The 22,543-nt window shown below is 48.3% G+C and overlaps 1 protein-coding gene across 1 annotated transcript in view; it reads right to left on the bottom strand.

Moving 5' to 3' along the window:
• Positions 1 to 22,309, bottom strand: part of VILL (villin like) — a 37,774-nt gene extending 15,465 nt beyond the window's left edge. The window contains exons 1-8 of the mRNA XM_063324324.1: positions 21,690 to 22,309; positions 8,841 to 8,922; positions 7,237 to 7,311; positions 4,943 to 5,139; positions 2,785 to 2,893; positions 2,349 to 2,459; positions 711 to 910; positions 545 to 623 (exon numbers count right to left, since the gene is read on the bottom strand). Of these exons, the coding sequence (XP_063180394.1) occupies positions 545 to 623; positions 711 to 910; positions 2,349 to 2,459; positions 2,785 to 2,893; positions 4,943 to 5,139; positions 7,237 to 7,311; positions 8,841 to 8,909 (840 nt within the window). The 5' untranslated portion in view covers positions 8,910 to 8,922; positions 21,690 to 22,309. The remainder of the gene's footprint in view (positions 1 to 544; positions 624 to 710; positions 911 to 2,348; positions 2,460 to 2,784; positions 2,894 to 4,942; positions 5,140 to 7,236; positions 7,312 to 8,840; positions 8,923 to 21,689) is intronic.
• Between the last annotated feature and the right edge of the window lie 234 nt (positions 22,310 to 22,543).

Genomic DNA, 22,543 nt, shown 5'->3' with positions numbered 1-22,543 from the left:
CACTGCAGAAAATTAAGGATGAGCAATTCTCCACCAGTATTAGGAAAGCCTCTGTTTTTTGAAAGCCTTTGGACAGAGGGTCTGTAAGGAATGTCCTTCCAGGGTGGGTCACAGAGCAGTCACTTGCTACAGCAGAAAAACATATCTTCATGATTTTGTGAGCAGAGCATTTATTTGCTCTGAATTCGGCAGATGGAGGGCTGTCCCGGAACATCAGGTATTAAGAAGACTTATTTCCATCTGGAATTTATTCCTGGCCCACAGCTCTCCTTGAATCTGATTGCCAAGCTAATATCACCCTTGGTTGAGAAGGTTGATTTGCCATCTCTCGTTAGAGCAGCTTCAACGCACCACCTACCTCCAGCCACTGAGGCTGTAGCAGGGCCAAGCTGTCCTGTTTTCAGAGGACACCTGACAAAATGAAGGATGGGAGGGCTGATAGTTTTCAGGAAATGGGGTGCCCCATTAAAACAGGTGCTCGGATGAAAATAAAGCAAGCCACAGCATCCTTTTCTCACTGTAAGGGCTGAAGGCTTTCTCTCACCTCGTGCTGGAGCAGATCCTGTGTCAGGGGCCGGGTGGCTATCTCCTGTACCACCAGGTCGTTGTCCTTCTCATAGACACTGAAAGACAGAGTCACGGATTGGAGTCAGGCTATACAGTGCCCGCTGTGAGAAAGGACGGGGCTTGGTGCCCATCCCCAGACTTACTGGTAGAGCCGGACATTCGCCTTCTGCAGCTCATCTGCTTTCGCATCTGGGATGGCGTCTCGGAGCTCCCCGCGCCTCTCACCCAGCACCATCTTCATGATCTGCATGAGGTCTGGGGAGTCCTTCTCGTTGTCAATGATGCCGATTTGAGCGCGGCCGCCTCTTTCGCTGTCCCTGATGCTGCGAGCCAGCGCGAGACCCTGCAACAAGGATCACCAGGGGGTAAGTCCTGATCCAGACAGTGACTTCCACAAGCCTCAGACCTAGAGCAATGACTGAGCACCAATAGTCCAAGCCATACGACCACAAGTCTCTGAAGTTTCTAGTGTCCTCCAAATTTAGCTATTAAAAAAAGGGATGTGCCTATAATGCCTACTTATTAACTAACTCTCAGGAAAATACTGCTTATTACAGTTGCTCCTGGTGCTTGCTCCCGCAGGGCACAGGCGCACGGTAGCCACAACAGGTGTTGCCTATGTGCGACTGCACATAAGCAGGTCCAATGATCTTCTGAGGTGGTCTGGGAGAGGGACGCACGCATGCTGAGGACAACGGGGATGGACGCTGAGGAACTGTAGGACCCTGGGTGCCCCGTGGTGACATTTTACATTTAAATGTTTCAAGTATTCAAAAACAGGGGATGTTTTCTGCGAAAAAAGCAGCATGAGATGCCAAGCAACTAATTAGGCTGAAATCTCCATTTTCCATTGAATTCTTTCTTTCCATGACTCTTACTGCAATGATTTAAAAGGGTCCCCTCTTTGTTAGACCTAGGAAATGACCTGCTCGATCTCCAGGCCTGAGAACTATGGCCTGTTCCTCAGAGCAGGCTTCCCTCTACCTGCTCCCCCTCCTTTGTGTCCTGAGGGTTTCTTTGTCTTTTCTTCACCCTCCATTTGATTTTCTCCCCTCACCATCGTGTCCTGGAAAACTGCATTCCCTGTGAAGCTTCCCCCTCTCCTGGCTCATCAGGTGCCACCACATGAAGAGCAGACCCACCTGCCTTTTAATGTGTACAATGACTGGCTATGAGGTTGGCCATCAACTTTGCTGATGACACCTTGATAATATCTTGCTTTATTACATCTCTGTGTCTCGGTTCCTCTGTAAGGAAAATAAAGATAATGACACCTTTTCAAAAAGTGCCTTAAGAGCTATAGATCTGACCTAGCAGCTCCTGGGTTACATGTTCCTGCTTGTCTCATACTGACCAAGCTGGAATTCCCTCTGATACTGCAAAAAAAAAATAAAAATTCATCTACCAATGGGGTAGCTACTGCAGCTAAAACTACTGGTGCTGCTGCTGCCTTTTAGTCCCATGTCACGCATACGGGGCACAGAGGGATGCAGATGGACCTCTCCAGAGGGAGCTGGATGCCTTTCTGGAGATGCAGCTATTGATGTGCCCACAGCTGCTCGTGAAACCCGAGCTGAGGCCAGCTCTGAATTTCCCTGGGCCTCTGATATCAGCAGATGGAGAAGTAGACGATTTGTCATGATTTCCTCTGTTCATCTGCGTGTTGGTCGTTTTACTGACATTTTCACTGTGCAAACACTGAGCGCTGTTTCTCTGTTTTTCCCCCCTCCCAGCATCAAAAAATACCATTGGTAAACTGAGGGGTTTTTTCCTGTACTCACCCTGGATTTCTCAGCAATGCTGCAGTTGGGTCCGTTCCACTGAATCAGCACTTTCCCAAGGTCCAGCAAGAAAACATCACCCTTATTGAAACTGTCCCAGGAAAGCGCTACCTGTCACGAGGAAATGAAAGCATTTGGCAGATGGCGGGGGACAACAAGAGCTGCAGGAGACAAGGCACAGCCATTGCGAACTTGCCCCTGGGGATGTAAGAACTGGTCTGCAATGACACACTCGTTTTTCTAGCATTCACTGAGCCCAATGGCTTCTCTCATGGTAATACCAAACCCCTGAGCCAGGTCTTGAAACTGATGCTGTAGTGGAGCAGCATCTCTTGAGCAGAGATGAGCTATCTAGCAGGCAAAGCTGGTCGAAAAAGGGTGTAGGAGGAGAGGCAAGGAGATATGATTCGTAAGGAGAAAGGGCTCTTCTTCTTACCTCTGTGGCTGACACGTGCTTCTTCCCCTTGACATGAAGAAGACGCTTGATGTTGTACATATTAGTCTCCACGTGCTTAAATCCTGAAGCCACTCCTCCCTTCTTGTAGCTGTTGTGTAGCAGGGAGTAAAGAGTTAGAGCTGGTTGGAAGATACCTTCCCCTTTATCTTCTGAGAACATCTCAAGCTTTTGGTGACAACTGAAAAATCTAGACCAAATATAATCTCAAAGTCCTAAAAATGGAATGTCAAATGCTGTGTTGCCTCACTCTACTGTTCATGGTCCCTGGTCAAACCATGACTCCTCACAGTGTCCATCTGCCTGTTATGGGTGTTGTGTTGCTGTTGTGATCTTGGGAGAAGGTGTGTAGATCAACAGGCAGGTGAGGGATGGCAATGGAAACATAACACAATCAAACAGAAAATCCTATTAACCATGTCAGTGGCATCTCAGAATTGAAATATTCCATAAACACTCAATTAAAAAATGAAACATATTTTGCAGAAAATGGACTTTTTGCTAAAATTTGGTTTTGTTCAAAATAGTTATTCTATTAAAAGTAGCTTAGATAGGAAATTGTTGCCATAAGCAGAACAAAATGCTATCGTAAACAGGTACAGGACATTGCTTTTCTCTCAGATTTAATCTATCAGTTTTGTTGTCCTTCCATCTTTGAACACAGACTTTGCAATAGCTGCTGTTAGCACTGCTGTGGCCTCACCGCATGATGCCATCCTCTCCTTTCCCTGCAACTTTGCAAGGAAGACACAATCACATCCTCAGAGGACACAGTCCCCAAAGGAATTCCTGGAGCCTTTTTAATGGTTTTTGAACAAGTCTAACCCACTTCCAAGTATCCTAGACCATATTAGAAGACAGATCCAATGTTCATTCTTCAGGCCTTACGGTAATAATTGACATGATGTAATTGCCATTTGTGGGAAACAGATAATTGCTGAAATTTTTATAGTTTTTGCCATATGGGTAATATGTGTATTTTATCATAGCTTGTAAGAAGATTGACAAACATGGTCAGCTGTGTGAGTGATACACAGTAATACAGACTTGTTTGGCCTAGTTGAATATATCCAAGAAGGACGCTCTGGTGATTAGTCCACCTGCCAAGTTCTGGAAAGAGCCTGCTTTAATTTCTCATTCTGCCTCAGACTTCCTGTTTGACCTTAGGCATGTGGTTTAGACCAAGATGATGTCTAACTCATACTGAGTTCACAGGCAGATCGGTTTCCAAATAGATTTCCAGACCTACACACTTTTGGAGGTCTGAATTCTAGTCCGTCATTGGCCCTTACTTACCTTTAAGATGAGGATAAAAGCACTTTTTTGTCTTGCAAAAGTCCTGAGGAAACTCATGAGAGGTTATAGAGATGCACAATACAGAGGTATCAAAAAACCAGGCTGGGATAGAGGGTATTAACCAAGGATGGGTTTTCATCTGAGTTTTCTTCAGCGGTTTAAAAGAAAGGCACTTAGGCTGTTTATTGCCAGTGAAAGTCCTCCTGGAAGACAGCCATTGGAGTCACCTTTGAAAGACCCAAAAGGGAACCACGACCACAGGGTTGTATTCAACCCAATTTTAGATGGCCAAAGTTTAGAGTCAAACTTTGCTTCCACTGCAGGAATATTTCTCCCAGTGTGAGCCAAATCGGCACTTCTTTTCAAGGTGGATATTAGTCTGAAGTGCTCTGAATGGGCATATTAATCTAAAGCATGTGGAGGAGAGGAGGGAAGACCTTAGGGTGAACAAAAGGGAGGTTAAGATGCATTTATAGCAAATATCTGGGAAAACGACCAGTAGAACAGAATGACTCGGTTCCAGTCCCAATGCTTGTAACTAATTTTTTTCAAAAAGGGAAATTTTCCTTCTGAATGTTGACCAAATTCAGTGCTGATCCATGTTTTTCAGATATTTGAAACGTTGATGGCTCTGAGAAGCACCATCCCTAGAAGTGTTTAAGAAACGTCTAGATGTGGCACTTCAGGGCATGCTCTAGTGGCAGAGATTGTAGGTTGTTTCGTTGGACTCGATGATCTCAAAGGTCCTTTCCAACCATGAAGATTCTATGATTCTATGGAGAGAAGCAGAGGGAACCCCAGAGGCCATGACCCAGCTCGTTGCGGGGTATTTTACGCTACTCACATAATGCCATTGCGGAAATAGCTTTGGAAGGTCTCAGACTCATGTCCCTGCACTTCCCGGTGCTGCACGGGGCTCCCCCTGAGCACATTGTCCAGCTGGGTGACGTACATGGCCGCAGCACCTTGCTCATCCTGAGATGAGTCCTTGCCAATCCAGTAATGCAAATCCACAGTGGAGCCGCGAGAGGTTCTTTTGGTCTGGAAGAGGCAGGAAAGACAAGTCAGAATGAAGACATAGCCCATATGTGTGTTTCAAATAATATGACTGGCCAGGGAGACCTGGCAAAACCAAGTGACCATGGAGACCTTTCCCAGTTCTGCCTTTCTCCTGGGCATGGGGAGACAAGATGGAGCCTTAGGATACTCCCTGGGAGCTCAGCCCAGAGCCAGGGACCTGATTTGGGAGAACATTGCACTGAAGGATGTTTGTGTCTTGTGTGTTTTTATAACTCTTGCTATCAAGGAAAACTGAACACCCACGCGGTTACAAAAATTAATGCGCTCAACCTGTCCTACCTTTGTAGACTTTGATATTAAAACTTAGAGACTCTTCTCATAGATCTCCTTTCTAAATGTAACGTACACTGCTATTTATTTGCCTGGATATACGATCCTTTCTTTCCCTTTCTCTTCCTCACATCACACTACGTAGTAACACAAACTGTCTCTGAATTCCTGCTGACTTGCAAAACAGACTTAACTCCAAATGAAGCGGAGCCTGTGTGTGCATGCTGTGATTCATCTTATTACAGAAAAACCCAATAGCCTAGAAAGAGGAGGCGAGCGATCTGAGAACAGGTGTGCTTATCATTATGTGAGCTGTGCCAGGTATTTTTCAGCACCTACTGTGTTAAACCCTATCATGGACACCTGGGAAAGGTAATAAAAGCTCATTTTATAAACTGGATTTGACACTAAGCTCTGTTTATTTGCTTTGTGCAGCGATACCACAGCGAAACACGCTAGAAAAACTTGAATAAAATACAGCTCAGTTCCTCCAGGCACAGCTAATTAATTTGTTGCAAAAAACGCTCAATTTAATACGCTGTTATTGAAGATGATCAAAGTCCCATTGTTCTGTGGACTGCCTTTGTTTGGAGAGCCTCCAGTCAAGATGCAGAATGCAAAGATTGGTATTTTTACCCTCCCATCTGCAGGGCAGGGGGGAGGAGAGTAGTGGGCTGATTAAATGCTTTTCTACTTGGGGAAGCTACTGCAACATAAGCTGAGCGTCAAAATCTATAGTGGTATCTGGAGTCAACTGCTTGCAAGGACACTCATATTCTCCTCTAAGCATGTCTTTGGGTGGCCGCTACCAAACTGATTCGCCAAAAGCACTCAAAAAGTAGCTTAAAGGCATATGGATGGGGAATTAGAGCAGGAGACTCAATCTGTGTCGCTATCCCAGCCTGCTTTCCCGGATTCACATACAGAGGATGTGCATTTGTTTATCATGGAATAATGGAGGCTCTGGTGTCTCTTGACTGATGAAGATGTTTGCAGGAGGGACGCTTAGACCCAGGAAGTGGGAAATGCTTCTGGTTTCCGCTGTATGGATGTTGTTTGATGCAATGGGGCTTGGGTTGCTCTATGCAGATGAAGAGATTTGGAACGAAGTCTGGGAGCTGAGTGCAATCATCCTCCCACAGAGCTTTGGGAACACAAGGCACTATGTACAGCCCATATAGTAGAGTTGGTTCGCAGAAGTTCCTCATGCTTCTAGCTAGCTCGGGTTCAGCCTGTTGCAAGTAAGCCTAGACCAAATTGCATGGAGGTCTAGACAGATGAAGCGTCTTCATGGGGACATGAGAAGGGCTGCAGAGCCTCTGTGACACTGAATAAGTGGTACACCTTAACCCACGCCACCTGCTGTAAACAAGACCCTCCAGTCAACCACCCCTCACGCCCCCAGAAGACTCCCTTAAGTCATGCAAAGGTAGACCTTGATTTAGTTTCTCAGGAATGTACTGGTCATTTTGCCAAGTCTGGACATGATTCAGTTGATTAGAAAACAAATAATTTTAATGAATTACTAAGTTAACAGTTCCTCTGGAGTTCTAATTTACTAAACACAGTCTTATTGCAACAGCCACGTTAAATTCAGGTGCGTGATTAGATGGTGAACGCATACGCCCAACCACTTTTACCCACAGTGCTGCTCTCAGCAGTGAGGATACCCAGCGTCCAAGTCAGAGCTAAACAAAAAGGTTTGTTTTTGTTGCCTCCCAGGCAACAAGAGGGTTGCCTCCCCTCTCTTGCCTACCCCAGAGACCGATGCCTGCTATCCTTACTTACGTGCAGAACTATATAACAGTCCCCTTCAAAGAACGTCCCATAAGCCTTTTCAGGTACAGGAACCATCTTCATATTCTGTAAGGAAATGAGCATTTGGGTCATTGCTCGAACTTCAGAGCCAGAAGCTGATGTGTGCGAAACAGGACGGCTGGGGTGCATGAAACACTAAGGTGACAAGCAGGGTTTGGAGGAGGAAGAACCAGGGCTGTGCTTCTATGCTAGGAAAAGCCACTTCTGGGGGAAATCCCGAAAGTACTAAGGGGTGAGAAGGGGCAAATGATAAATGATAATGCTCCTTGGACAGATTGACCAGTGTTTTTTGGTCTCCTTGCCCTTCTGCAATCGGGTAGCTCTACATCAAGACGACCTGGAGGTCAGGCTGAAGTGCTCCAGAACTTGCTTTTGTAGGGAATTTCCCAGGGAGTGAGCACATCTCATCCTAGGTTCAGTTTTGGGGCACGGTTTTTACTCAGTACCTGCAAGTTCAAGGATAACTTTTGGAGCTTTGTTAGGATAACCACTTTGCCAGGGATTCGTAGCAACTAGCAGTGCTGAGAAGAGACAGACTTGAGGAAACTGATATGTCCCTCCACCTCTCCAGACCCTAATTGCACACATCATCTGGTACAAGTGCACAATTAACCAACCATGCCTGCCCAGCACAGGTGCCTGGATGCGCCACCCACCAGTATGCACACAGCTCCTGAGCTTGAATTGGCTCTGTGGTTCCCTGGAATTAGAGACACACATTCTTCTGGTGGCCTAACTTGTTTCCCAGCATACCAGCTTGACCCTTGTGAACCCGACACGTCTCTAATTACAGATCCTCTGGAAAGAAGCTTAGTACAGTGTTTTGGAGAGAAATGGAAAGGCAACAACCCTGTGATGTTTGGAACATAGCTGGGACTTGCAGAGGGCCACCACCACTTGGAGACGTGTTGGAGCCCCTTCCCACTGCTCCCCTGAGCGGACTCTGCACCTCAGGCTATGCCCCCTCTCATTGCAGGTTAATGTTCTTGGAGAATTGGGCCAGAAAAAGGCAGAATTGAGCACAGCCTGGCTCCAGTACAAAATCAAATACCACCACAAGCAGAAGGTGACCTTGCAGGTGGCAGTATCTCTCTTTGCAGTGATCCATTGATCAGAGTGGGAAAGACAAGGACGAAGTGCAAACAGACTCCATGGGATGCCTTTGCTGCAAAAATGGATGCTTCCCCATGGCAGCTGCTGGTATAGACTAAGGTTACCTATACATAAGCCCTCTTCTTGGTGAAACAGGGAATTAGTTTCTGGTGTGCTAAAGCTGCCTTGCATTGGTTCCCAAAGTGGGTAAGAAAGCCTCCAGTGCTGGAGGAACAGGTTCTGTCCCACCACATGCATGTTTCCTTACTCAATATTATCCCTGTTTTACAGAGCAGGAAAACAAAGCAACAACACGTTGAAAGTTGCATTGCCAGAGATTGGGTCTCCTGTTTCCCACTGCATCTTATCCGTAAGACCTTCTTTTCCCACCCAGACTACTTCAAGAATATCTCTTTCTTGAAACATACACACACACACAAACATTTGCAAAGGCCATATGCCATCATTGCCTCTTGTCATACCTCTATGCCCCATATCTGCAGTCCCAGCTTTCTCTCGATAGTTGGGAGATTTGTGTCACCGTCTGTCATCCTGCAGTCTGAGCTAGAAGGGAAAGGAAGAAGAAAAAACAAAATTACTATATAATTGGATACAACAGTAAGCGTGCTAGTCAGGTTGGTTCCTGTTGCCATCAGTCGAGGTTTAATACAGACAATCCACACCTTGAAGTGTCTCTCTCTGCTGACTACAAAGAGCACAGCTGTAGTTACCCACAGTTAGGTGGGATGAACTCCCCTTCGCAGGCTGTCCATGCTCATGGGGGGCCAAGCAAAGTGTGGGATCACAGCCCAGCAAAGACTGGATAGGATACCGTCATTCTGGTGTGGGATTAGTTTTCCCCCATTTGAATAGGTGGAAAGGATTCACCAGGGTGCTGGCCCTGACATCACTACTGCTTTGTTCCCACCATGGCACGAGGGGTGGCAGAGACAACAGTGGACCTCCAGGAGACCTATGCCCTCCTGGAGCAACTGCTGCAGGTCAGGTCAGGTCAGGTCAGGCACCCTTGAGCACTAGGAGCCCAAGGAATGAAGCCCTTCCACTTCAGGGTGAGTTTCAGCTCTAAATTAAGACACCTGCAGGTATCTCAGGGCAGGGCACCAGGCTCTCAGCTCTGTAAAGGTCAATGGAGACATAACCAGTGCAGTGAGGAGGGCATATGGAGTGATCCACGGAGTGATCTTGGATGACCCAGATGTCTGCTTTACACACAGAGCTCCCTAGGCTCTGTTGCCTGTAAGGGGAAGAGGTAGGTTTCAGTTGCCCACACAAAGGTGTCTGGGGACATTTGAGATGGTTTTGGTATCTCCAGCTACCCCTCTAGTGAGTGAAGGTCTCCTATTTATCATACCTACCATCTGTGAAAAGGAAAAAGGACTACCCTTAGCTATGCTCCCTCTTCCTACTGCTTGGATAGCTGAGGTTTTGCTCAAGAAGCAACTTCTGAACCCAGCTTGTTTACAGGGCAACTCCCTGAAGCAAATCAAACCCAAAAACAACGTATGTGAAAACACTGGGTTATATCCTAGCAGAGCTGGCTGGCCCGTGGCGCATGGCAGGTGCCTCCTGAGCAGCTCGGCTCCGATGGAGCGGCCACGGGACAGATTGTGTTTGTGCAGGGGCAAGACCCATATCAGCCGTTCCCATATGAGTCAGTCTTGCTCACGAATCAAAGCCCAGCTCCGAGAGAAAACACAGCTCACTGATTTCTGCGTTTTGCATTGATTTGCTCCACCAGTGCGCTCCCCTGATTTGCATTTGCTCATGACAGGCTGAACGATTGTACTACGTTAAAAAAAACAACAACAACAACAACTTGATTGACTGCATTTTCTTCTCTGTCTCTGGATGAAAAGGCTGCACTGATCGTAGGCCAGGGCCTCTCCTACACTCCTCTGCTCAGCTGTAGGAAACCGCCTACGAGAAGGAACGGTGCCATGGCTGCCTCAACTCGGCACAACAACTGAGCCACGACAAGATGAAAAATAAAAGAAGCTATCACACAAAGCCATGGAAGAAGCTTCTTCTCAAGGAGGAAAAGAACACAGACAGGTGATCCCCTGCCAGAAGGTGTGTTTGTTGCTCATGTTAAGAGGGCATGGAGACTTGTGCTGCACTTGGCATCACAAAGTCACAAGAAGCCATGGTCCTTCTCCTGAAGAGTTTGCACACTAAGTAAGAGTACAAAAATTGCTGTTCTAGGCAAGAACATTGTTCCATCCAGGTCTCCCACAGCCCAGAGCTGCCAGACTCTGGCTCCCTGCACAGGTGGTAGAGATGCAAGTACCTCCAGGGGGTATTTTGGCTGTAGCCCCAGCACCTCTGTGCTAACTGAGCAGGCACCCACAGTCTGGCACCACTCAGTAGTAGGAGTCAGACATGCTCACTCCTTTCCAAACACAGATATTTCAGAAGGACTGTGGAAGACTGAGTCCATGTGGCCTCATGTACCTATCAGGGGCACATTCATCAACCTTCATCTCCCTTTCGGTTCCTCCAGGTAACTTCCAGGCAAGGAAAGAAACAGCAAGGAGAAAAAAAAAAAACAAATTTCATCTCAATTCCCAGAAAGGTAATTGAGACCCACACAGATTAACAGACAGATCCAGGAAGATATTTCAGTGCCTACAGAGGAGCTAGATGCTTTTCTGAATGGGGTCCTGACTCACCTACTGTGAAGTCCATGGCTATCAGAAACTGAAGCCAAAAAAAGATCCCAGTTCAGATCTTTAACCAAAAGACCTTTCCTTTATTTTTAATATGGCATTTGGAAAGTCCCTATCAAATTAAAAAAAAAAAACCACAAATGAAGCTGCCTTCCTTCAGCTATCTTTTTAATTTATTTACGGTTTTTCCTTCCAGCGTCAAAACAGGAACAACCTGAAAACAAAGCCAATTAAAGATGTTTGTATGCGAGGGAGAATTCGGGGTGGGGGGGGATGAAGCTTTTTAGCACAAGTGACACTGCTCCCTGTGGAAGCCAGCAGGCGTCTTGCTCTGCTGCTAACAGCGCAGGAAACCGGCAGCTGGCCAGCTGTGAGACACAGCTGGCTCCTGCGCCTCCCAGCATCCCAACCTCTGCAGTCGGGAAAGTTAACCCAAAGGATGCTGAGATTCCTCCACATGCAGACAGCTGTGTTGGACAAAACCCTCCGAAAGCCAGCAACGCTCTACCGATTCCCACCCAAACCTCTTTGACTCGAATCGGGGATCTTGGATCTCCTGGGGGTCCTTTCTCCATCTCAAACTCGCCTGTTAGCACCGGTCCCCGCTTTTCTGGGAAACGCTGTCCCTCCCTTCCTCATTAGTCATTAAAATGGGAGAAGTCTGAAGCACAGACAAGGTTGGCTGTTTCTTTGGACTCCAGCTTCTTTCGGCTGGTGGCCAAGTTAGAAATAATAGGAGTATGACTTATATAATCAGACAGCTCATTGCATTAATGATTTAATGTGGGTTTTTAATCAGATGATCCCATAATTCAACTCCTGCCCAGACACAAAATCCAGTATTTATGGAGTGAAAACCTCCCATCTGTGCTGAAATTAGGAAAGGCAGAAACTTTTCTAATTTAAAAAGAAGAAAAAAAGGGATCTTAAGAGGCTTTGGGTTCACTGTGGGGTTTAAACAGCAGTGTCTGGGTCAGTTCCTATCTAAATCAAACCAGTTTTGCCCAGCGCCAGGTGAAAGACAAATTGGCAAGGAGCATTAGTCAACTGCCTCTGGGGCAGGAATTCATCGGATAAAAAAACCTGGTTATGGGGATGGATGTTTGCTTCCTTGTACAGACACAGCTTTACCTGTGAAGGGGGAAGAGAGGCACTAAAGCAGCTGTAGCTCCCCTCTTTACCCCCACATTAATAACTTACAACTACCCATTTTCCACCTCCAAGGCCAGCTAACCCATTTTCCACCATTTCCAGGGACTCTTACAACCATGGAAAGAGGAGACAAGTTCACACCAAGAGTGCAGGCTGAGGTGGCCACTGCATAGCAAAGACAACTGCCGGCTTGGAGCTGCTCTGCTGGGGCATCACCACTCGGTTGAGACACTATAAATTAAACTGCAACGAGCAAATGCTGCTGTTGAGTGAGGGCAGAGGACCTGAAAACCCAACGTTGGTGGCTGGTCTCTTGGCTGAATGTCACAGCCAGGGCAACCTGGAGCCTCCAGAGGTAAAAGCAAAGCCTTCCCTAATGCGACCTCAGTAACAAAGCCGGTAGGTGAGGGCAGATGGGTCTCTGCCCCTGTCACACGCTGCCAAAATCACAGCAACACTCCTCCTTGCTAAATATGATCCCCATCTCCTCTCCAACCAGCACAGTGTGGGGAAAAGCTTTGCCTTCAGGAAGGACTAGATGACTAATCAAGTGTCAAGGTCATTCCCAAGATTGGTTAATGAGTAACAGTTGGGGTGGAAGTGCCAGCAATCACTACTTCGTTTTGGTCAACCTGGTACATGTTGAGAAAGCAGACCTCGCAGGACGTTTCTTCAGGCAGACTCGGGCTGTTTGGGTGGGGAGGGAAAATAAGGACTCAGAAGGGGGATAGGAGAGAATTTCAAACTCACGGGGTTTGTTCTGAATTGAGCCTGATTTGGCTTGTCTAGGGTTTGGCGGCACGCTTACTCGGCTGTAGTCACGGTAATAAAAAAAAAAACCCAGTGAAATGACTAATGCTCTGTACAGCTTCGGGAAAATAGGAAGCAGCTGTGGCTCCAGCCTTTCCAGGCTGAAAGGCCTAATTATTGGGAATACTTGGACTGGCATTAGATGAGGTAAACCAGGGTTGTTGAATTGCTTTCATTGTCTCCATCATAGCCGGGCATCTGGGCCCAAGTAGGTGCCATTTTCTGTTTGCACAGAGGACAGCAGTTAACTCTTGTTTTGCCCGGAGGAATGAAATTCAGCGTTGAGTTGCCCTGGGGCCTGGGACCGCTGCTTTGAACAATGCCTGTCCCTGGCGAGTGACTGCCCAGAAGTACAGCACTCAACAAATATAAGTTGTCTTCTATTTTCCTGTTGCAGGAGGAGAAGAAGAGGCTTTTATCAACATTAGAACAGGCTGCCCAGGGAAGTGGTGAAATCGCCATCCCTGGAGGTATTTAAAAGGCAATTAGATGCGATGCTGATGGACATGGTTTAGCGGTGGTTTTGGCAGTGTTAGGCTGATGGTTGGACTGGATGCTCTGAAAGGTCCCTTCCAACCTAGACAATTCTATAATTCTATGATGCTATCTCACATGGAAACGACGGGTAGAGAGGTCCAGGATGGGGGCTTGTCTTCTCTCTCATGTCACACGCTCAGGCACATAATATCCTCCTCCAATTTTCTGGCAGGTAGGCAAAGTTTGCATAAGTGAGAGCACCTGTGACATACATCTCCATATGTGTATGAGTGTGTTGGTGACAGCTCCCGTCCTCTTGCACGATCACAGGAAGGGTTGCAATCAGAGAAGCTGAATCACATTACCCATGTAGGATGTGCTGGGATGCAGTCATGAGGTAGGGAATGGGATATGGGCTTTTGGGGAGTGGCAAAGGAGGAAGAAGTACAGCTCGGCTCACCTCCTCCTCCCCTAGGTCCCGTGAGGTTCAGGTTCAGGAGCTCGGTGAGGCCAGCGTGCCGAGGAGAGGGCTCTGCACAGACACGCATGGCTGACCACAGAGAGCACTTCAGCCTTCTTGGAAAGAGCTGTTGCCTGGCAGCTAAAATTACATAAAACAGGCCTTGAAATAAGATGCTATTTCTGATCACGGTGGGCAATTAAATATTGGAACGGCTTATTAGGGAAGCTGGCAGGCTCGCCTTTACTTAATGTCTTTGAAATGAGATGGCTAAATGGCCAGGGTGTGCTCTCTGGGCTTGGCTCCCTGGGGGTCCACGACCGTGAGACCCTGCTCAGGTGCTGTGCTTTCGGCAAGCTGTGCCTTCCCATCGGTTTGGCATTAAGGCAATAACAGGGATTGATCCTCCTGCTTCAGGGCTGCACTGAGCCATCTCCATAGGTCAGAAAAGATGCCCTATCCATGCTACCAAATCATCTGTGTGGATCATGAAAGGAGTTGAAGGGCTTTTTTAGTCTTCTCTTAAGTGGAGATGGATCAAAACTTGAGATGGGGCATTAGATAAGATGAACGAAGATTGTGCAGAAGCTTCTTGCTCACTTTCTCAGGGTCAATGGCTCTGGAGCTAAGAAGGGACTTCACTGGGTTCAGATGGTCAGGTTTTCCCTTTCTCCATGAATGGCTGCCAGGGGTCATCAGATCATGTCTCGTCCAAACAGCTACCTGCCATCACAAGCAGCTGGTCATTTCTGTTCTTTGTTCATGGGGCAAGGGCTGGGATGCTGAGGACTGAGATGCTGAAGTCTGTTCAGTGTCATTGTGAGTGAAGACTTAAGGGCCTGGGGTGAAGAGAATCATTGAGATGACTTTATGTTCTTGATAGCCTCTCAAACTGGACGTGGTCTATACCCCAGGGGAGGTTTGAATTCCCTGTTCAGTAAATTTGAAGGACGCACAAACCTGGCTCCACCTAGTCAAGTCATTTCTCAGGTTCTGCATAAGCAATAACCAGTTTGCCCTGCCTGACAAAAGCCGACCAGTCTCCCCAGGACCCCGTTGCTGTCTCTCCCTTGAATCCTGCAAATTTACCCCATCTCCAACCACCATCCCAGGCATTGTCAAGAGGAGAACTTCAGCTTAGTGTGTCTTCCTGCAACCTGTGTCTTCACCCTCTGTCCATTTCTAGCATTTCTGACTTAGTAGCGTATACAGAGTCTTTCCGAGAAACCCATGGGTGCTGAGAGCCTTTACCTTTCAGCCCCTTGTGGGACATGCAGAAGGGCTTTAATTCTCCAAACCTACCATTGCTTCTTACTTAAAAAGGAAGGAGCACAAGGAAATACCAGGTTACTGGGAAATAACCACCCTCCCAGTCGCAACAGCCCTCATTCTGTACCTCATCTGTCTCTTCAAATTCCTCAGAGAACATCTGATTTAGAAGGGCAGGCAGCTCATGATTTATCTCCTCTGATTTAGACTAGTCCCTACAGCTGCCTCATTTCCACCTGCCATAAATTCTAGCTCAACACCTCGCTCCATCCAGAAAATCTTGCTCATCTCTCTACACCTCTCTTTATGACCTCCTATGTCCTTCCTATTTATCTCACTGCTGGTAGCTTTCCAGCAGTCTGATCTTCAAGCAGATGGTCTTGGGAAACTGATTTGTAGGAGCAGATTTTCCCCAAACTGCTGCTATTTCTGAATCCTCCCTCTAAAATTTTCACAACTGACTGTTTTTCCTGGGAACGGTCGAGCTGTATTGTCCCAGCAAAGTTCTCAACAACCTCAGAACAATGTACTGACAATTAATTCGGAACGCCTGAATGCCAACCCCGACGCCCAAGCCGTGCAGTCTGAGTTTCCACATCCGTCAGGCTGGATGCAGAGCCCGGTGCTCAGCGGTGACTGGCGCTGGGGAAGGGAGAGAAAGCTGGCTGAACGCGGAGGCTGGCAGTCCTTGCCTGGGTGTCCTACAGAGAAGGTCAGAGCACCCACGCAGCTCCCGACTGACTCTTTTCCCGGGAAGTCCTTCTTCCCCGGGATGTCTTTGAAAGCAGCAGGCTCTCCCAGGCAGGTAGCATCTCTGCGGGGTGAGGGCAGCCCTATTAGACTCACAGCTTTCAGAAGCAGCAGAGGAGTCTGAGCTGCAGTAACTTCCCCCTGAGATCAGTCCCAGTGACCGATAACAAGCTCTGTTGACGCAAACTCACCTCTCTCATAGGCTCCGTGAGAGAAAAAACAGTGGCACAAGAAGCTGCTAAAACCCTTGCAGCAGCGTTGCCCCTGGGGTGGTGCCAGCTGCATTATTTTCAAATAATAAAATGCAGCTTGGCGCACACCAACTTCAGAGGTATCCATTCCACCTCCGGCTCCTCGTCGGGAGGTTATTGAGTCAGGAACGGCACAGAGCCGTCCCAAGGGAAAGGCGAGCATCTAGTTTGCCAATTCATTACGAACAAATCTCTCCTTTCTTTCAGCTCTTTCTGCCCTGGTGAAAGGGAGAGATCGCTGGCTCGGGACCAGCACTGTGTCCGAAGGCAGGGCTGCGTGCCACCGTGATGGCAGGAGATGGACGTAGAAGGAAAACAAAGCTGAAGCCATTTTAATTCCTCTTCCTCATTTCCAGTGAAGTGGTTCAGGTTAGAAACATTCTCAGAAACTAACTTGTAATTACTCACCACCTCCAGGAAAAGATCCAGGAAAAAAACGTTACGATCCTCTCCCACATCAGCATTTTAACAGACCACTATTTAACTTCATGACTGCAGGTAAGTAAAACCAGAGCTGAGACATCAGAGTGGAGAGCCTGCGTGCCTGGTCACGGGTACAAGAGCTGTCTGAGCCCTGGGGAGCACCTGCCCTTCAGAAGCTTACAGGAAGGATGCGACAGCTGGAGGTTGAGGAGAGACCCCCGAAAGAAGGCATTTTCCCACCTGAAACCGGGGAAAGCCCACTGCTTCCTATGGAGGGTTAAAAGAGCCTGGAGCAAGGCTAGGAGAGGGGGGTCAGAGGCTGGGATTCAACGACCCTCACTCAGGCGTCTTAGTTTTAGGCGGTTAAGTCTGAGGAGGACTCTCCCTGGGTGGATCCCCTCATCCTGATGATGGGTCTATGGGTGACTCTTGGTCAGGAAGGACTTCCTCTCCCCTTGGCCTATGGGGCAACCCACCGGGTGGAGAGCCCAGCTTGCCACGCTGCCCTTCACCTCTCAGACCGTGGGAGCTCAGTCTCATCCACCGTGCCCCGAGACCCTGCTTGCCAGATCCGTCGCCATGAAACAAGGCAAATACCACAAATAAACCACAGCGAAACCCAAACACAAGTGCCCACCTGGCCCATCCTTCTCAAAAAACAAGTCTAAGATTTATGATTTTTGCTACTGCATATAACAGCTTTATATTTATTGTAAGAACGTGTGCATGCATATATATGCACACATGTATAAGATAAAGAGGATGTTTTCCCTGGTCCTCTGTTTCACCAGTGCAGCTGAGTAAGCCCTTGCTAATTCAACTTTTTCTCGTGGTGATGGAGCAGGGGTCTGGGTCCACTCAGACCACTGGAGAACCAGTTCCCACAGCATTGGCTTCCCAATGGAAAGCATTGAGGTTAATATTGGCTATCAAAAGGAAGGGACCGTTCCAGTTTTGCTCCAATTCAGACTTGTACTACATCAAACTTGGGAAGAGAAACCCAAGACTTCTGGAAAAAAACAGGTTTGCATTTCGGATTCCAAATGAAACGACGTGGACCTAAGGATGGTGATCCACAGGGGACTCCGCATTTCCATCACTGGGCCAGTGAAATGCAACGGATTTATTCAGGGGGAACGTTTGTTTCTCGAGCTGCAAAGGAAAGCTCGCTTTTTGTGTATGTTGGCTGACACACTTCTGCTGAAAGACACCTAAATTGTGTCAAAACAAGTAAGTACCAACCAACCCAACCCAGGCTTCCACTGGGACAGGGTGCTGAGCCAAGGTATGAGTTGCCTTATATGAGCTTTAAGGTCTTTGAAACAGAACTAGACCTTCATGGGGTCTTCTCTCAAGGGAACAGCAGCAACACACGTCTTTTTGGTAGCAGTCACCCATACTAGTGTTATCCTCTAGCTTGCGTTCAGCACGACATACGTGGTGTGTTTGTCACCGATTCATCCAGCCCTTCCGACCCAGGGTGGGCTGCGAGGTCACTCTTGGTTCTCCTGTGACTTTGTGGGTGCTGCTCAGTCTCCACCTGCCTCCCTTCACTTTAAGTGATGGCTCCTTGAGGAGCACCGTCCCACCCTCAAGAGACACCCGTGGTTGTGTCTCCTTCCTGAGACGGCTTTCGGTGGCTATTCTCTGTTGTGGTAGGAAGGGGATCCGGGGAGACAACGAGGCAGATGGAGATGGGGTGGATTACTGGGAATGAAGGGCAGAAGGACATGGGGCAATGAGGAGGTGTAACTTCACCCCTGTGGTGTCACGTGCTGTATGATGGATGGTGTCGGTGCACCATGACTTTGTGAGCTAAACCCTGTGCTGCCCAGCTCTGGGGCTCCTGAGCACAGCTCCCCGCTGACACGGCACAGCACGGAGCAAAGCCCTAGCCCACGGGGCCGTGCGTCTGGCACCCGCCTGGCATAAAAACTGAAACCCAGCCCACGCAGGACCACGGCATGCAAACGCGAGGAGAACGTGCAATCCCCTCTTGGCAGAAACGAAGGCCAGCTTTGAGAGAGAAGCACGTCAGCTGCGCAAAGCCAAATGAATAAAACATCCCCGCAAATACTGCAAACAGCTTTAGAAAGAGTCATTCATCCGGGACCGCCTTTTGCACCCGGAGCTGCCAATGGGACTTTTGTCTGAGCACAGGGAAAGGATTCAGGCGTCTGAAAGACTGGGATGGATGGGATTTGCTCAGACCCAGACAGCTATTTCATAGAAAGCAACAAGTACAACAATTTAGGCTCTAGCACCCTCCCAAAAGGAAGGTGGGTATCTAGATAGTCTCCATCACCCAAAAAAAAAGAAGATAATTTCTAGCGCTGCCTGTTTCTTACCCTTTTCAGCTGTTTTTGTAAGAATGGTTTTAAATAAAGGCCCATCCAGAAACCTATTCTTTCATCCCCGGGCATGGCAACAGGACATTTTTAAGTGGGAGAGGTCGGTGGCTCTGAATAGCTCATTCCACAGGAACTGCCCAGGATGGAGGTCAACCATGCAATTTAGCATCCCCTATGTCTCCTGTCTTTGACGTGGATATAAGGTAATAACAAGTTTCAGTGTTGCTCTAACCAGCAAAGCCTCAGATAAGCACGAATAGGCTCAGATAGAGACAGACAACAAGAGGTAGGATTCCTTTTTCAAGCAGAGGTCCCTGGAATCCAAGACAACTGAAGAAAATGCACAACATCTGATGTTGGAAATTAACTTTACATCTCTGAGGACTTTTTGGACTGACGGAGGCCAAAGGCTTAGCGACAATATTGACCCTTTCCTGCATTCCTTTTACACCCAGAATGGGTGGAAATGTATAAATGTCCAGGATAAATTATAATTAGGCCCATTTCCAGAGTTGTATTATGTGGAAAGGGAGAGCATGAGAAGAGAGGTTTTAATGAGTCATAGGAGCATGTATCTCCTTGTGACTGTACTATCTGTTTCTCTGAGGGGCCAACAGAAGTTGCAGAATGTGTGTGAATAAACAAAGAGCTGCAGCAGAGACATTTTGGGTGTGGTGTGTCCACATTGGAGCCCTTCCTTGTGCAGTTGGACGTTTCATGCACAGAGAGCCCGACCCGTGGATTCGTGTCAGTCCCAGAGCAAATTTCAGAAGGCTGCAAAAGAGCCCATTCCCTGTGATGAAGGATGAGCCTTGAGGAGGGGTGGTGGTGGCACGTATATTCCTCAGGGGCAGCTAAAATGGAGCTGGGCCGGTAGCACAAAGGTATCACCGAGGCTTTTTCTGTGCCCCGAGCCCCCCTTTGCTGCACAGGGCATTTCAGGGTTCTGCTTCCAAGTGGGCTACCATATATTTAGCTCTATTAAAATTGATGGAAGACTTTTGGTCCAGTAAGACGTGCCCGGCACAGAGCAAAGCCCCCGCATCTTCCAAGCATGGGGCAGGTGACTGAGCTGGTCTCCTGCTCGCCTGGGGAGGAATGACAGCAGCGTGGGTGTTGCTGGAGGAGCAGCCTGCATGACAGATCTAGCCTGAAGTCAGAGTTCATGGTGCATCTCCTCCATGTCACATGTCCCACACATCCCCGGGGGGTCCAGAGCAGGAAAGGTACTTTTAAAGTCCAGGAAAACTTGTGCAGCTCCATGGAAAAGATCAGGAGACAGCATGAGGATCTTCAGCATATTTGGCTATGCAAGAGCAGGGATTTATTGTCTCAGCATAACCACAGCCCGAGGACACAGGGGAAGGCAGGAAACCAGGGTGACACCGCTTGTGGCCATGGCACGAAACCTTTGCTCCCTGCTGGGAGACCTTGGCAACCATTGCCACAAAGTCATAATGGTTGGACTCCATGACCTGAAGGGTCCCTTCCAACCTAGACAATTCTATGACTCTAAAGTCCTGCCTAGGAAATAACGTCATGAGACCTACATGTCCGCCGGTGGGAAGGGAGCTGGAGGAGGAAAAGGTCAGCCTGTCCATGCAGGGAGGAGGAGGAGGAGGGGAGGCTCACCTGGCTCTGCTAGGAGGAAGGTGAGGGAAGAAGGTCAGGGCTTTCCCGATCTGCATGACGCTGGCTGAAGCCCATCCTTGCCTTTCCTTCCACCCGGCATCCGAGCCCACGCAGCAGGGAATGGTAATACTCCACCGAAAAGGAAGGCCGATGCTCTCTAGTTGTCTAATCTCTATTTTGCAGGCTCTAATCTGCCCGTTTAGCAGCGGTGTGTAAAGAGCACCTGGGTGATTCACCCTCCAAGCGCTGCTCTTGTGGGGCCAGTTTGCTTCAGCTGCTCTAACCTTTGTTTACATCTGTGCCGGGGTAGCCTTGAATAAGCGCGAACCTCCCACAGGCACTAATTCATATCAGTTCTCCTTTGTGTTAAATATTTATGTTGTTAAAAGGCACGCCTAAGAAAAATACTGGCAAGTACGCCTGCAGCTCAACTCCATTACAACTCAATTTTATCTCAGTGCAATTTGCATCTCAAACGAAGGGGATGAGAAAACACTCTGTGCTTACAGAGCAAAACAGCCCAGGAGTTCATCCATGAGCAGATCGATCGATTAGATGACAACCAGACCTATCGATGAGAACTTGCAACGACTTTTCATCGCTGCCTGGACCCATAACAGCACTGTAAAGGCGGGCGAGCTTTAGGCAAATCCCCACAGCAGCAAAGGGTAAAACAAACCAGGCCCAACCAAAGTGCCGTTAATTGCTCATTGTGCGAAATCAAAGCCAGTCTCTGCGGAGAGCTAAACGAAAAGCATGTGTCCTCCAAACTGAATCGCGAACCGGCCGGGTTCTCGGGGAGCTGAGACAGCTGCTGGTTCCAACCCTGAATGGTGCTCATCAAGAGGGGTTAATAACACCCAAATGGTGCTAATTGGGATGGGCTCATTGCTTTCAGTAAAGACATCCCGGCTTACACCAGGTGAGCGATTTTAAAAAAAAAACAAACATGAAATCTATTAATTTTTTTGTTGGTTTTTTTTTTTTTTGCTATCCCACAGAACAAAAGTCATCAAAGAGTTCTGGCCTTTAGAAATAAAACCCAGCGGGGTACAGGGGAGCTGCTTACCTTGCTGGGAAGTGTCCTCGCAGGTCTCCCTTCGCCGCCGAACCCGGCACTTTCTCTCCTCTTGGGTGAGCTGGTTTCAAGGCACTTTTGTTTGCTGTTCTGCTACCTTGTCAGCCCGGGAACAGCAGCGTTCAGTAATTCAATCCTCTACTTAACCGCAGAGACACTCCTACTCGGAGATCACACCCATTCCCAGGCTCACGGAGGGACAAAGAAGGAGCCGGTGTGAGAGAGTTTCAACCAACTCGCTGTTTGCATCAAATACCCACCAGCCCTGCATTCACCGAGCAATAATGATTAAGTACTGCTTTAATTAGAAACCTGTTCAGTCCTGATTTAAAAGGGCAGGGGAGGGTGGTTTTATTCCCCCCCGACTTTTCTCTATCTATCTCCACTGGACAAAGCGAGGTGTGGTGCTGCTCAGTGCCACGCTCACGCTTGGGCCCGAGGGTCCCACCTCCAGTCGCTGGTTCCAGCTGTCCCGAATTTTGGCGCAGTCGGTCTGAGGGGAGCGGTGCTTGGGGCAGACAGCCTGCTCCCGTGCTCCCCGTGACGCCGAGCCAGGTCTCCCCGTGCAGCCCAGGGCGATGGGGAGCCGGGCTGAGGGTTGCCGTCAGGATTTCTGGCTGAAACAAGGACGTAATGGAGCACTGGGGCGTGCAACTGAGCTGCCCTCCCAGGAGACAGGTAATGATAAACCAGAAAAACCCAGCGAAGCTGGCAGTGTTTGCCGTAGCCACCTTCTGCAGCGCAAAGCTGTGTCTGGGGATACGTTTGTTAAGAAAAAAGTGTATGCAAAGGGCAGCTGTAATATGCAGCTACCCCCTCTGGAAGCTGCCCCGATGCCATTGGCA

The sequence above is a fragment of the Chroicocephalus ridibundus genome, chromosome 2 (genome assembly GCF_963924245.1).
Source record: "Chroicocephalus ridibundus chromosome 2, bChrRid1.1, whole genome shotgun sequence".
NCBI classification, from domain to species: Eukaryota; Metazoa; Chordata; class Aves; order Charadriiformes; family Laridae; genus Chroicocephalus; species Chroicocephalus ridibundus.
Note: the sequence above shows the minus strand (reverse complement) of the source record. Positions and strands in the feature narration are given on the sequence as shown.